Source organism: Prinia subflava, chromosome 5 (genome assembly GCF_021018805.1).
Source record: "Prinia subflava isolate CZ2003 ecotype Zambia chromosome 5, Cam_Psub_1.2, whole genome shotgun sequence".
Classification (NCBI taxonomy): Eukaryota; Metazoa; Chordata; class Aves; order Passeriformes; family Cisticolidae; genus Prinia; species Prinia subflava.
The window spans coordinates 40,982,938-40,997,386 of NC_086251.1; the positions used below are offsets into that span (position 1 = coordinate 40,982,938).

Sequence of the window (14,449 nt, forward strand, 5' to 3'; positions counted from 1 at the left end):
ATATTATGGCAAAGCACAACATTGCATTCTCAATTGTAAATTATGCTGAGGTTTTGGAACTGTGAAAGTATATGAAGGTAAGTTTATTTACTTGACAAAAGTATATGTGGCATGTGACCTTATTGCAGCACTTTCCAGGCAGCTAACAAAGAAAAGCTATTTCTCCTCAGCTGACAGTTACATTGCCTGTCCTGTTGTTAGTGCTCCTGTAGGCAATTCAGAAAGAATTACCTGATTTATTGCAAGAGGAATAAAAGACCTGTAGGTGTATGTGAGGTGTTTTTCAGCATCTGACAGACATTCAGGGTTGCCTGATGTGTATGATCAATGGGAACACGTTATAACATTGACAAGACATTGGAATCAAACCCCTAGATGCCCTGGAGTCATGCCTTGTGCAAAGACTAGGCCAGACATTGTCATCACCCTCTGATCTAATGTGCCCCACTTGAGTTATCTTTGATCTGAAAGCTAGTTTTGATGATGAGTAAATTAAATTGCAGGTGCATTGAAATGCCCTGGAGATGCTTCATTTTCCCTCAGCCTTATGGCCCACGTTCTTTGGTGTTGTTTTTGTATCCCCATGCACCTTTGTGAGGAGTTGTGAGGCTGTGTGTTGGAGATGTGGCTTACTGGCTATCAGAGGGATGGTGTGAGGGGAAAGGGGGTTGTTTGCATGGGAAGCATCTGTGTGGGAAGGAGTGTGTTTCTGAGTTAGGGGGGTGTGTAATGGGGATAGGGATGTTTATGTGGGCACGCACGCCCATATGTGGTGTGTGTTCCCACTTTTTCCTGGGCTCTGGGTGTGTCCAGATCAACTGAATTCAAAAGGCTCCTTTTTTGGCACTGTAGCCTCTTCTCTGCTTTGGCATCTTAAGAATCTGGGGGAATCATTTAAAGATCAGAAAACTCCATTCACTTGGGCCCCTGAAGGTTTCACATTCTGTGACATGGTCATTCCAGTCGACTGAGCTCTGTCCCCTACGGATGAGCCCATATAAGGAGGCTGTTTCCTGCGTTTCACGCTCCCTGCCTGTCCCTCTGCCCTCCTGTGCTCCCTTTGCTGAAGAAAGTTGGTATTTTGGGACTGCAGCTCCTGCCTCATTCCTGCTCCTTGTTTATTTTTGGAGGATGACTATTTTTGCTCCTATCAGGGAGCTATGCAGGGTCATACCCCCTCCCTGCTGCAGGCAGAGGCTGCCCCTGGCAGGATCTCTTAATTTCCCACACTCACAAACAATGCTTCTACTTCAAGAAATAAACATATGAGACCCCTACCGACAGGGGTTAGCTCGACCCCATCCTCATCTGTGGCAAGAGGTGATTTGGCTTTGGCTCAGGGCTGACCCCACCACATATGCAAGGATTCTCTCTGAAGTCAAAACTCCCCAGCAGTCATCCCACTTATTCACTTTCTTAATAAAAGCTGTGGAAGCTACCTGTGCCCCCACCATTCCTTTGCTGGTAGCATTTTTTCTCTGTTTTGGGACATCTTTTACCCAATCATTCTTTCTCATGATGGTCCATTCACAGGTCCCTGTAATCCATCATCCCTCACTGGGCACCATCAACTGGGAGCTATGTAAGCTGGGTTCACCTTACCTCTGCTTTCATCATTGCCTGCCATGCAGAGCACTGAGGGCACTGCTGTACAAAGTGCCTCAGGCTGGGGGAACTAAGCCCAAAACTGTAAACGGCAACAGGCAGCTTCCAAATGGTGGGAATTCATGGCCTCATTTGAAAATTCCCTTTATAAGCCCCAAGCTGAATTCCCATTTTCTCTTGCCAAGTGGCAGAGTGCCACACAAGACAATGCAAGAAAATAGCAGGGGATATCTTCAAGCTCCAGATGATCTTCCCCTTTGGATTTCAGTGGTGGCAGTGGTGGCATTCATCCCAACTAACTTTGGAAGAGTTTGGGTATGGATCACTGTATCTGAACTTGGCATCTATCCTCCTATTCTAAGCAGTGGACAAAAGCGAACTTTTTAGGAACAATTCCTCATATAAAACATTCTGTCTTGTACCCTAGGAAAGGCATATTGTGATACCTCCCGCTGATATGTGGGCAACAGTGATGAACAAGTTTCCAGCGAACTCTATTTTGCCAGGAGAGCATATCCTCTGTTGATCAGTCAGCTACTCTATTGTGTGTCCTCAAAAAGTTAAAGGCACACAGACCTGAAACTTGTCAAGATACTGATTAGGGTGATGAATCTTTCATTTACAGACAAGCTTAGAAACCTGTCTTGTAGTTTATGTCTTCCTTTTATTTTCTGATTAAAGAGCATTTTAAATACTATCTCTCCATTATTTGGTAACATGTTACATTAGTGTGTGTGGACCTGGTGTCCAATTGGCCTGACTTTGCCTTGACCAGAGCTGTCTGTAACATGTCTCTTCTCTTTGTTAAAGGTTCCACCACCTAAACCCCCACGCCGGCAAGGAGTCTGGGCAGATGATCCTGTACTGGCACCTACCAAGTGAGTCCTCACCTCTTTCCTAGCTAAGAGGGACTTGAGTGTGGAATAAAGGAACATCACTAGTTGGACTTTGCTGTCACAGACTTTGGAACAGTTTTCCTGAGTCTTTTAGATGGTCACTCTTTCCAATATCAATGTAACTTGTTCAAGCCATTTGAAGTATTGCTCTTGCTTGGTTCCATTGGCTAATTGACTTGGTGAGGCCTCTGACTGTGTGCATGTTCCTGTGTGCCAGAGGCAGTGTATTCCTTACCTGGTACAGTGCCTGGGATGGGTCAAGAACATAATAAGCATGTTAAATGCAGGAGCTGGGATGGGGGGATTTGACTGGTTCCATCCTTGCCAGGAGAGTGACACATGACAGCACCACACTGACAAGAGTGCAATGAACACATCAGGATTTAGTGATCAGCCTTGACAGTAAAGGTGAAATTTGTCAATGTGTATGTGTGTACAGGGTTATGATATAATGGAGATGGATGGAGATGGTCAGCAAGAAGAGATGGGTGGAAAAAATATACAAATTGTAGAATGTATGTTAAGCCTGATGCTTATGTGAAGGACACGTAAGACAAAGGAAATATCTGGACATGGTAATAGAATTGGTATGAAAATTAAAGGACAGTTCAGACTGGGAGGGAATTACTTGCTTTCAAATAGATGTGATTTTCCAAGCTGAGAAGTTATGCTGAAGTATTTAATACTCACAGAGCTGAAGGGCTCAGCTGTGGAGTGGTGTGAGATTGCTTGTGTAGTTACAGGCCTATAATAAAAGTCTATATGTCTTAATATATACTTTGGAGGCACTCTGATTTATGAAAAGTTATGTATTTTCTTTTCTGAAACTGAGAATGGGTGAGGACATCCAGAAACCTGTTACATAGTCAGTATTTCTTGGGAGGGGAGAAAGGTGGTCTGTGTTCTGGGGTAGCATTTCCAAAAGCAGTACTTCTCTGGGAAATTATCACTCTATTTGTCTCTGAAAAATAAATAGTCTGGAAATCTGGAGATTAGAATAAAGCGAGGGAATAAAGATCTCAGCCTGAATTCCTGTTGCTCTCCAGTTTAAGCCTGATAATGATTATTTTTCATAGGCTGGTCACAGCTAGAAGTTGCCATTGCAAAGGTGCATCCACCTCAGGGTATTAAAAAAGTGCCACCAATGATCCTGGATCTTTGTAGGACCAAGCAGAAGCTTTATGGAAATGTGACAGCAGACAAGAAGGTTCAATTTCATTCTTTAGGAAAAACAAGTTATGTAATTGTTGGTTAGGTGAAGGACTGGATTGGAGGTAATACACATGCAGGGCTGTACCTAATGTGCCCTGAAGGACAGTGAGCAGGTTCCTAATGCAACAGCACTGTGCCACGTGCTATTTTACCATGTTTTCCATTGTTTGACATGGGCTTTATCCTATAGATTTGCAGCATTAGCTGTGGGTGGTGCTCCCCCAGCATCTCAACTGCAAGGGTTACAAGACATTTTAAATGTCTGGAGTAAAGCCTTCTCTGATGCTGGATGTAGTTCAGCTGGAGAAGCAGAACAGGACACAGGGTTGCAGACCTTTCTGCCTCTGAGAGTCTGCACACTAGGACATGGGACCAAGGTGTGTCCCTTGCTCAATCATGCATGTGATATGTCATATCTGACAGTGTTCATTTGTAATAGGGGTTTTTATTGAATAATTTTAGGAAGAAGTTTGTTCTGACTTTCTCCAGTCATGAGGTACAAGGGTTTTGTGCAGCTAATCCCCCGTCTTTCCTTTCCTGTGTATTCTCCCCAGGCTGATCTCTCTTCTTCTCTCCCTTAAAAAAGTCTGACATGCTGGCCTGTAGGGCTTGCTTTGTGATATATCCCAGGGTAAAGCCTTCATGTGAAAAGTCTGAGTCATCGGCTGATGTCATACCAGTGGTGCTGTAGCTTTGTTGTTTCTGTTTTCTCAGGCTCTATCTCCCCACAGCTTTTCAAGCAATTTGACTCAGTTTGGAAGCCCATCAAGTTAACTTGCTCCAAGTTCACTAGTGTAGATGTAGTTAGAATAACATGCTTCTGTTGATACATCTGATTTAGGTTTAAGCCCTTTTTTGCCAGTGTAACTGAACCTACACTTGGGAATTGTTCTGTTAGAAGTAATTTGATTTTCAGACAATGTTAAAATCTGGGGGTTTTTTTCTTTCACTTAGAAAGGAAGTATGAGAAGAGTGGCTACAGTTAGATTTTTGTGTCATGTGAATATATTGTGGGTCAGATGGGATACTGTGGCCACTTGTGCAATGATCTTGTTGCTATTTATGTTATTCTTTCTCCATTTGAAGTCTTAGCTTTTAGTTTTGTATATGACAGATTCAGTCCGTTACGACTGCATATGTGTTGCTTTTCCTGCAGGGATGCTTTTCTGCTGTGTTTCTAGTTCATAGCTTTATCAGTGTAAAATGATAATTTGAAATTGTTCTTTTTATTTCCATTTGGCACATGTTAGAGTAGAATTTAGTTTGTAACCCGTTTTTCTACCTTTGTGCTCTCTTTTAGTCCCTTACCTGCCCAGCTTATGTCATGCTTATTTAAACTTGTAAATATTCTCACCATCTTGCTGATTATTTCCATCAGACTGTTGCAAAATAGGAAGAGGAGGAGGAGGACTCCTAAACTTTTCCAACCTAAATTATTTTTTAAATCAATTAACACAGATGGTGTGCGAGATAGAGTATTTTATCAGGTTCCCATAGCATTTGCAAGTGTCAGATATTGAAATTGCTGAGAACTGTCAAAATTATCTATTTTACTCAAGTTTTCAAAAGCCAAAAGTGGGAAGATTACTTTGGACTCCCAGTACTCTTATAGACAGTTGTCATTGCTAGGTCTGGGAATACACAAGACAGAGAGTCAAACAGACTTGATTAGCATATCTGGTTTGATAACCAAGATGCCATGGCAGGAACAAACAGAACTGTGAAAATTACAGGAGATGGGATTACACCTGCTTACGGGAAGAGAGAAGATTCAATCAACTTCAGCAAGCAAAGAGTTGTTGTAAAATGCATGAGTTTTCTGTGTGATTTTTAACCTGATTATTGTAGTAGAAATGATTAACCTGTCTGAAATAGTATATAAGCTTTTGGAAAACCTGAGTAAAATCGAATTCTGATCACCGAATCAGTCTTCCCGTCTCTCATCAATCGCCAATAATTGGTGCTCCCTGTGAGGAGAAGAACCGGCGGTCTGCTGGCAATTGGCGACGCCCCTGGAACTGATCGTGGCGGTGAAAGAACCGTGTTTGGGCCTACAATCATCTGTACGCCGGACGTGACAGGTGAGCCAGGGGAACTCAAGGTATGGGACAGGACTTGTCCGACGGAAGAGACGTTAAGAAAATCATCCAGCGCTTGCTGAGCAAGCATGGATCCCCCATTCTTAAGCAGGACCTTAAGTCGCTCCTACGATGGGTGTCACGCATGTTCCCCGATACCACCCCTTCCTCTGTTCTTACTCTCCGCTACTGGGACAAGGTCGGCGTAAAGCTCTACGACCTGGCTACGCTGCCTGGCCACGAGCCAGAGCTGCGCCTGCTTCCTGCATGGAGGACGGTCATGGAAGCGGTTAAAAAAGAGGGGGGGAGCGAGGCAGCCTGCGAGGCTACCGCGGAGACGGCCCCGGAGGCCGTGCCAGACCGAAACCTGCCCAGGTCCCGCTCCCCGTCCCCCGTCCGCACCCCCTCCCCGACGAACGCCAAAGATAAAGCCCAGCCGCCAGCTGCACCCCCACCGGGATCCCACCAGCGACCACAGAGCTGCCGAACACTGATCGCTTATGGGGACTCTGACTTTAACAGTGACAGAAAGCCATTCGACCCCGGCCCCGAAAATGATCCGGACTGACTCGCTTCAAATAGGCATAACAATTGGTTACAGATAAAAAAGAAAGCCCTTAAAGACAGAGACCTTGCCTTTATTTCGCTGATCAATGCCTCTTCAAGTTTCACCAAATGGCCAGCTTTTACAGCAAATCATCTCACAGCATGGGACAGCAACGAGTGCAGACACAAGTCCCACAGCAGACGCAGTAACCAGGAGCAACCTTCAGCTTCCAGCCAGCGCAGGCCCTGCCCGCCGGACCATCTCCGACCTACGGCCAGCAACCCCAGGGAGCGCCGGATTGGACATTTCAACCCGTGATACAGTAACGTTGACCAATTCCTCAGTGTTTTGTCTCCCCACAGGAATTTACGGACCTTTGCTACCAGGTCACCATGCTTTGCTTTTAGGTAGATCTTCTACCTCAGTAACAGGATTATTTGTTTTGCCAGGAGTTATTGATTCTGACACGGTTGGGGAAATAAAAATCATGGCTTGGACCCCACAGCCCCCCTGCGTGGTCCCAGCAGGGACCAAAATAGCCCAGCTTGTACCTTTTCCAGCAGCCCCCTTATCCACACCCCCGATAGCTAATCAGAGGGGAGGCGGGTTTGGTTCAACGGGGGTACCACAAATTTTTTGGACGCAGCGCATAACTCCTGAACGTCCTACGTGCAGGTGTAAGGTGTCTCTGAGAGGTAAAGAGTTAATTTTAACCGGATTGATTGACACGGGCGCGGATATCAGTCTTATCTCCCAAAATCAATGGCCTAATGATTGGCCATTAATGCCTGTCCCCCAGGTCCTCTCAGGGGTGGGTGGAAACAGTCAAAGCTATCAAAGCCAACACCTGGTACAGATCACAGGGCCTGAAGGCAGGGTAGCAACTGTCAGGCCTTATGTGTTGTCTGCGCCGCTGATTTTATGGGGGAGAGATGTTTTGTCTCAATGGGGAATTTTCATGCAGTCAAATTTTGTATAAGGGTCATTGGGGCGCGCGAGACCCCCAAACTGACTTGGAAATCCTCTGATCCAGTTTGGGTAGACCAATGGCCCATGTCATTAGAAAAACTGCGCATTTTACAAGAACTTGTAAAGGTACAGCTGGAAAAGGGACACATAGTCCCATCTAATAGCCCTTGGAATTCACCGGTGTTTGTAATCAAAAAGCGGTCTGGGGGGTGGAGGCTATTGCATGACTTGAGGAAAATAAACGAGGTAATTGAGGGAATGGGGCCCCTACAGCCAGGCCTCCCTTCCCCTTCTATGATTCCTAGAAATTGGCAATCTGATATTGCTGTGGTTGAAGGGTCTCCACAAATAGTGGAATTAGCTGCTGTTGTCAGAGTGTTTCAGAAATTCAGCACACCTTTTAATCTGATTACTGACTCCGCATATGTTTCAGGTATTGTACAGAGAGCAGAGAATTCTGTTTTGAAAAATGTTAAAAATGACATTCTTTTTTCCTGGTTAAAACTGCTGGTCTCTCTGTTAGACCAGAGGACGGCTCCTTACTTTGTGATGCATATCAGGTCACATTCCAATCTACCGGGTTTTCTCACTGAAGGTAATGCCCAAGCAGACCTGTTAACCTTATCAGTGCAGCATGTTTTGCCTAACAAAATAGAGCAAGCTAAACTAAGTCACTCCTTTTTTCACCAAAATGCTGGGGCTTTGGTAAGACTTTTTAAATTAACTCCAGCACAAGCCTCTAATATCATTTCTATATGCCCTGACTGTCAGCGTTGCACACTTCCTAATGTGAACACAGGGGTCAACCCAAGAGGTCTACAGAGCCTACAAATTTGGCAGACAGATGTGACACACATTCCTGAATTCGGCCGCTTGAAATTCGTGCATGCTTCTATTGATACCTTTTCAGGTGCTCTGTTTGCCTCAGCTCACACGGGAGAGACAGGGAAAGACGCCTGCCGTCATTTCGCTGCTGCCTTTGCCACCTTAAGAATTCCGCAACAGATTAAGACAGATAATGGACCCGCATATATTTCCCGTAGAGTTGCAAACTTCTTCTCATTATGGAGTATCACCCACAAAAGGGGCATAGCTCACTCACCCACAAGACAATCAAGTATAGAACGAGCCCATTGCTCTCTCAAACGTCTTCTGTTACAACAAAAAGGGGGAGCCGAGGATACTCCTGCAGAAAGATTATGCAAAGCCTTGTATGTCTTTAATTTCTTGAATTGTTCAATGACAGACTTAAATCCCGTCAAATTATTCAACTTGCTACTGCTGTCAGAGCTTTTCAAAAATTTTTTTTCCTTTTAATCTAGTAACAGATTCAGTTTATGTTGCAAAATCGTGAAGCCTCAGCCCTATAAGAAAGTGTAAAACCTGCAAACAGATGATAGTTTTGAACAGCTGAATAAACTCCTAAGAAGCTAAAGACTCCATAAATAAATTAGAAATTTAGTTAAAATAAGCTTTCTTGTATTAGACATTATATTATGTATTGTTATAATTATTCCTTATATTTTACAGTGTGTTTAAACTAAAGGTAGAATCTGGATCTTGGCTAGGTAACTTGTTTAGTGGCTGGGGTTTGACACCCTGGCTAAAAGATTTTCTTAGGATAGGAATGCATGTAATGATTTTAATAATAATTGTATTAGTTATGATACCTTGCTTGCTTCAATGTGTGCAGAGATTAGTTAATAAAGCCATCAAGGGGGTATTCTTGGTTAATACAGAAGGGGGAGATCTGGGAATACACAAGACAGAGAGTCAAACAGACTTGATTAGCATATCTGGTTTGATAACCAAGATGCCATGGCAGGAACAAACAGAACTGTGAAAATTACAGGAGATGGGATTACACCTGCTTACGGGAAGAGAGAAGATTCAATCAACTTCAGCAAGCAAAGAGTTGTTGTAAAATGCATGAGTTTTCTGTGTGATTTTTAACCTGATTATTGTAGTAGAAATGATTAACCTGTCTGAAATAGTATATAAGCTTTTGGAAAACCTGAGTAAAATCGAATTCTGATCACCGAATCAGTCTTCCCGTCTCTCATCAATCGCCAATACTAGGAGTCCCATTTTGTACATCTGGGTAACGATGAGGACCACTGGTGTCTGAGCAGACCCCCGCCTGGTCCTTTGCAAACAGCAACTAAATGGTTCAAAGCAGTGACAGGAAGTTCATTTTTCTGTACTACCAGGGCTATCTGTACCTGAGTCTGCTGTATCTAGTTAAATTTGTACTCAGAAGAGTCATTCTCTGTGAGCAGAGGCGGTCTCATTGCCCCAGCAACATTCTAGTACTAGTATTATTCCCCCAGAAAGGGGACCAGCCAAGAAGCTGGGCAGCTACTTGGAGCCTAGTAGCCTGCTGAGATAAATAACAGTAATTACAGCGGGGTTTTCCTACAGAAGCAGCTCTCTAACCACTGGATGGAGCCCAAGTGCTATTCTGAAAGCTGTGCTGATGTCCCCAGTGACATCAGCGCTGACACTCCTGACAGGCAAAGCAGAGCTTTACTGTCAGGTTATCTCACGCATCAAAAGGAAGAAATATAAAGTGCCTGCCAATGGGGGAAGGAAAAGAGAACTCAGTTTTGCATACTGGTCAGGATTTGATAAAGGAGGGGTGCTTCCATGACTCATTTAATTCCAGCTTCTTCTGATCTCATCTCTCTGATTTTACTTAAGAATTTCTTCCAGTTTCCTCTCTAGCAGTATCTTAATTTCTTTGCTTCTTGGGTCTCTTTCCATTTACTTGGGTGCTTGATCCCTTTGGTCTTGCAATGAGCCCCTTAAAATTCCTCCAGCTCTGTGGGCAGTAGCTGGGGTTGTTAAGGAATAAACACAGCTTGTGTCAGGCAGCCCTGCAAGCAAATACAAGTGCTGCTTTCAGGAGGAAGTCCCTTCCAGTGCCTGCACGTGTACCTTCTTTCTTCTACGTGGATCATGGCAGTTTAGCAACAGGTGCTTCAGCTACAACTGGAATTTCCCCTTTCTGACTGATAGGCCACACAGAGCTGGAATAATCAAGGCTTGTTTAGGAAAATGACCATGCTGAAGTATTTTGGAACAGAAGTGGTACAGTGGTACAGTGTCCAAGAATGTATTTGTCAAGAAGGTAAATATTAAGTGCCTGTAGGAAGGAAGAGAATGCAGTTGGGGTGACCTTTTGAGCAGGCAACCCAGCCCTTGTGTAGATATCATTTAAGGCTCTGAAGGCTGGGCAGTGGTGAGATTGCACCCTAGAGCTGGAGGAAAGTTATTTAAGAGATTAAGGGGTTTTATGATTCAAGGTCTCTAGAGATATGTAAAGTTAAAAACCTCCTGTTTCAAAAATATGGGCTTAAACTATCCTGTATTCTCTCTATAAAGAACGACCCCTGAGAGTGCCTTGTTTTAGAATCTCTAGCAATCCCTGTCTTGCAGCTGGGAGTAGTAAAGTGCTCATGAGTTTCTCTGTCTGGGACAGTGGGGGCAAGCTTGTTTCATTGCTTCTGTTCCCTGCTCCCAATCCAGCGGGGTTGAGGTGAGTCTCAGTCTGGACTTCCCTGTGACACTGCCATGCTAGGAGTGGAGCCAGACTCCCGGCTGCGAGGGAGATGCAGCCTCACTCTGCAGCTTGCAGCCCTCTTCCTCAGTGAAGTGAAGAGTATAGGCAGAGAGGATCAAGGCTGCCAAGTGAGGGGGCACAACTTAGAAGGAGAAGAAAGAAAAGGAAGTCTGATTAAGTTTTGTCTTGAAGTGTCTGTTTTTGGGTTTGTCCCTGCATTGATCTGCAAGGGAATGAGGCAAGTAATGGCCCCTTGGGGACCTTCAGGACTTTCCTCTCAATGTCAGCCGTCATTTTCAATCACCCTCTCCCTCCCAGCCATTAATTTTGGCCCAGGATCATGGGGACTTGTCCATCTATCACTCCTAATTGACACTAAATGATCTGTCAGTTTATTGATGAACGGCAGGAGTGGAATTGTCACAATATATTTTACTTTCTAACAACTCCTCCTGACAATTTTACCTTGTCCATCTCACTCTCCTCACATAAATCTCCATTGGCCTCTCATTCCTTCTCTTGGGCTGATCTGGTGCCAGCCACCTCCACGCCATCGGCACGCATCAAGGACATCAAGATGGCGACAAGCTGCAATGTGCGGGCCCAGGGTGGGTTTTTTCCTTTCTCTCCCTGCCCCCTCCTCTTTTTATTTTATTATTTTTTTTTAATAGGCTGGATGTTCCAGGAATGCTAACAAGCTCCTGTCCTCTTGTCCCTTCATGTCATTGCTGGGGTGAGCTCTCCTTGGTGTTTCTGTTTAGACTCAGTATAGATAACTGGCAGAAAAAGAAATGTCACCAAAAGACAGAAGAGTCACCTGAGAGTCTCTCAGTGCCCTGGCTGTCACAGGGGATTTTTATTCCTTTTAAACCTGCTTAGTGTGACTTGCAAGAGTTTTCTGCAAGGGGAAAGTGTTAGACTTAGGTCCATTTTTGTCTTTGCAGTGCTCAGAGTAGTCTGAAAAAAGAGTTTTGCTTCTTTTTTTTCCTTTCCCCCCACTTTTTTCCTTTTCAAGAGTTTTTTACCATTTTTTCTCTTTTTTTCCTTTTTTTTTTCTCTCTCATTTTTAACCTAGATTTCTGTTTGTTGTTTCCCAGTTAGTGACATTTTCTTTGACTTATTTTTCTGGAAAGGTACTGGGCAATGGAAGGTCTAGTAGGATTGCAGCCTCTTGCTCCCCTAGAAATAAAGCTTGCATAACAAAAACGGAACAGAAGTGTGGCATTTTTGGTAATAGTCCATGTAAGCTGCTGAAGTGGCAGAGTATTCTCAGGGTGAAGTCTCTTTGACTATTTTTTTTCTGATTGAGGACAAAGCATATTCCTTCCTTATTTCTCTGCATCTCCAAGAAATTTCTCAGCAAATTTAGGGGATGCTATTATTGCTGTCCCAAACATTTCTATTTTAAAACAGCAAAGCCTTCTTGAAGAACACATGCAACATTCAATTCTTTTGTATCTGTCACAGGCAAGGCTAAAAGCTTGTCTGGCCATTGTAGGTCACCTGTATATCGGCTGTGAAGTCTAGTTAAAGCAGTTTACCTGTTGAAAGGGACCTGAGATGACTTGATCTACTTGCTTGGCCCTATTTCCCCCTCCCCCAGCCCCCTTCCTTATAAAACCCCTCTATTATTCTCAAATTCTTAATCCAAGTTCTTAAAATATCATAGTTCAGAAGTTGTTGCTCTCAGATGACAGAACAAGATACCATTCAGTAATAAACACCTAATTATTTCTAATATTTTTCATATAAATGTTTTCAGTGAGGCCAGTCACAAGTGAAATGTCTTTGAACCTTGTAATCATGGGGTTGTTCTCTATTGTGAGATTTGAAAAAAGACCCAAACAACCTTAAATACATTCTCTGTGTCCTTTAGCAGTCAGTTCTTTCCTGTAACCATGAGGATCCAGAAGTTTGCTTTTTTTTCTTTAAATGGAAGATGAAATGCTCCTGTAACCTCAGGAGTCTTTTTTTTTTTTTTTTTGTGAGAGTTGGGCTTTGTGCTTACTGGAGGCCAAGAACGTGATCACTTGGATAGAAGCCTCTGTTCTCAGGGACCAAAGATATGTGGTGGATACCTCTAGAAACGGCAGCACTGCTTTCTGTTTTCCCACACAGCAGGAATTTGTATTGAGTGTTGTTGTTTTTACTGTTGCTCAGTGGGAGCTCTGAACAGCTCTGCCGGTCAGCTCTCCACCAGTGAGTGAGAGGGGGAACCCTGGGAACATCTGCTTCGGGGATGATGCAGTGAGTAGGCTGAGGTTCAGTGATCCTCTGTCGGCTTGTTCTTTTGTGCCAGTTCCTAAAATCCTGCTTGCCAGAGCTTTCCTCCTTTGTTGTCTCTGTTAAGTAAGCCCACATATCAGGACATGAGGAGAAACAAAAGCACTTCAGCTGGAGATTAAGTGCCTCTCAAGTCCATTTCAGCTGGAGCGGGCTAGCAGCAGTGTCTGTCAGATCCCATCTCACAGAGCATGCCTGCTCATTGCTGTATCCATCCTCTTCCAGAGCCATGCTCTGGGGCAGTGTGCTCTGCATGCAGTCCAACCAGCACAGGCAGCTTGTGAGAGGCCAGAAAGGGGATGGTAGGGCCATTACAGCGTAAAAAATGTGTGTCTGCCCAAAACCCCATTGCAGTGATACAGACAGCTATGCATTCCAGGGCTAGGAAGTGGAGGGCTGTGAGGAGACATCCTACGACGAAAATAAAGGCTCACAGCATACTGAAATCAATGGCAAAACTTGCCTCGATTGTAGGAGATGTGAAGACTAAACTCCTTAATTTTGTAAAGGAAAACTTGGCTTTTCCAGGCTGCCACAGACCAGAAAGAGAGGGTGGACACTTAAAACAACAGATCAGGGAAGGTGCAATGGCATGGCTGAGAAGGCACCTTGTGGTGCTTTCCAGCACGGGTAGTAGTTCTAATTTACAGGCAGCCTTGGTGAATGTGTCTCCTGTGCCACAGCAACCAAGCAGTGACTGAGACCCACACTTGGAGAGCCCGGAGAACTATCAGTTAGCACTTGTGTGTCATATTGGATGTGTAACTTAGTTGTGCCTTAGGCTATCCAACAAGCTGCAACTCCTAACTCACCGCCCACTCGCTGTGGTGATGGGCACTTAAGGAACACTTGTGCAAGAGGGTACAACGGCTTTGTAATATTTTTCCCCTCCTCTCTCAGGCCTAGACCTGAATTACAGTTTTTGCCCGAGAGGCAAAAAGCTTCGTGCCTCCCCTGTGGGCTGAGCCAAGCCTTAGTGTTGGGATGGGGCATGGTTTGGATGGAAGCACTGAGGCAGAGCGCCGGCTGCTGACTTGTTTCCTGCGCACCCAGCCTGTCTCTGCCCGCCCTCTGATCGCCCTGCCGTCTCCAAACAAAATGCATCTTTGAACATCACGACCTTCTCCTTTTCCCCCGTTTCATTATTTTACCCAGAGGGATGCTTGGAGCGGCTTTCCGGTTCCACGTGATTCGTAGAAGTGGTTGAGGCATGCCAGGAGATACGCCGACACACAGACGGGCAGATGAATTTCTCCCGCGCAGCCCCGCAGAACGAGAGCAGCCCTCGGTGGGGACG

General features: G+C 44.6%; 1 protein-coding gene across 2 annotated transcripts in view; it reads left to right on the forward strand.

The window, feature by feature from the left end:
• The window catches only part of IFT43 (intraflagellar transport 43), a 47,563-nt gene that overhangs the window by 13,508 nt on the left and 19,606 nt on the right, over positions 1-14,449 (forward strand). For both annotated transcript variants that reach the window (XM_063399033.1, XM_063399035.1), the window contains one exon: positions 2,416-2,483. In XM_063399033.1, coding sequence (XP_063255103.1) covers positions 2,416-2,483 — 68 coding nt within the window. The remainder of the gene's footprint in view (positions 1-2,415; positions 2,484-14,449) is intronic.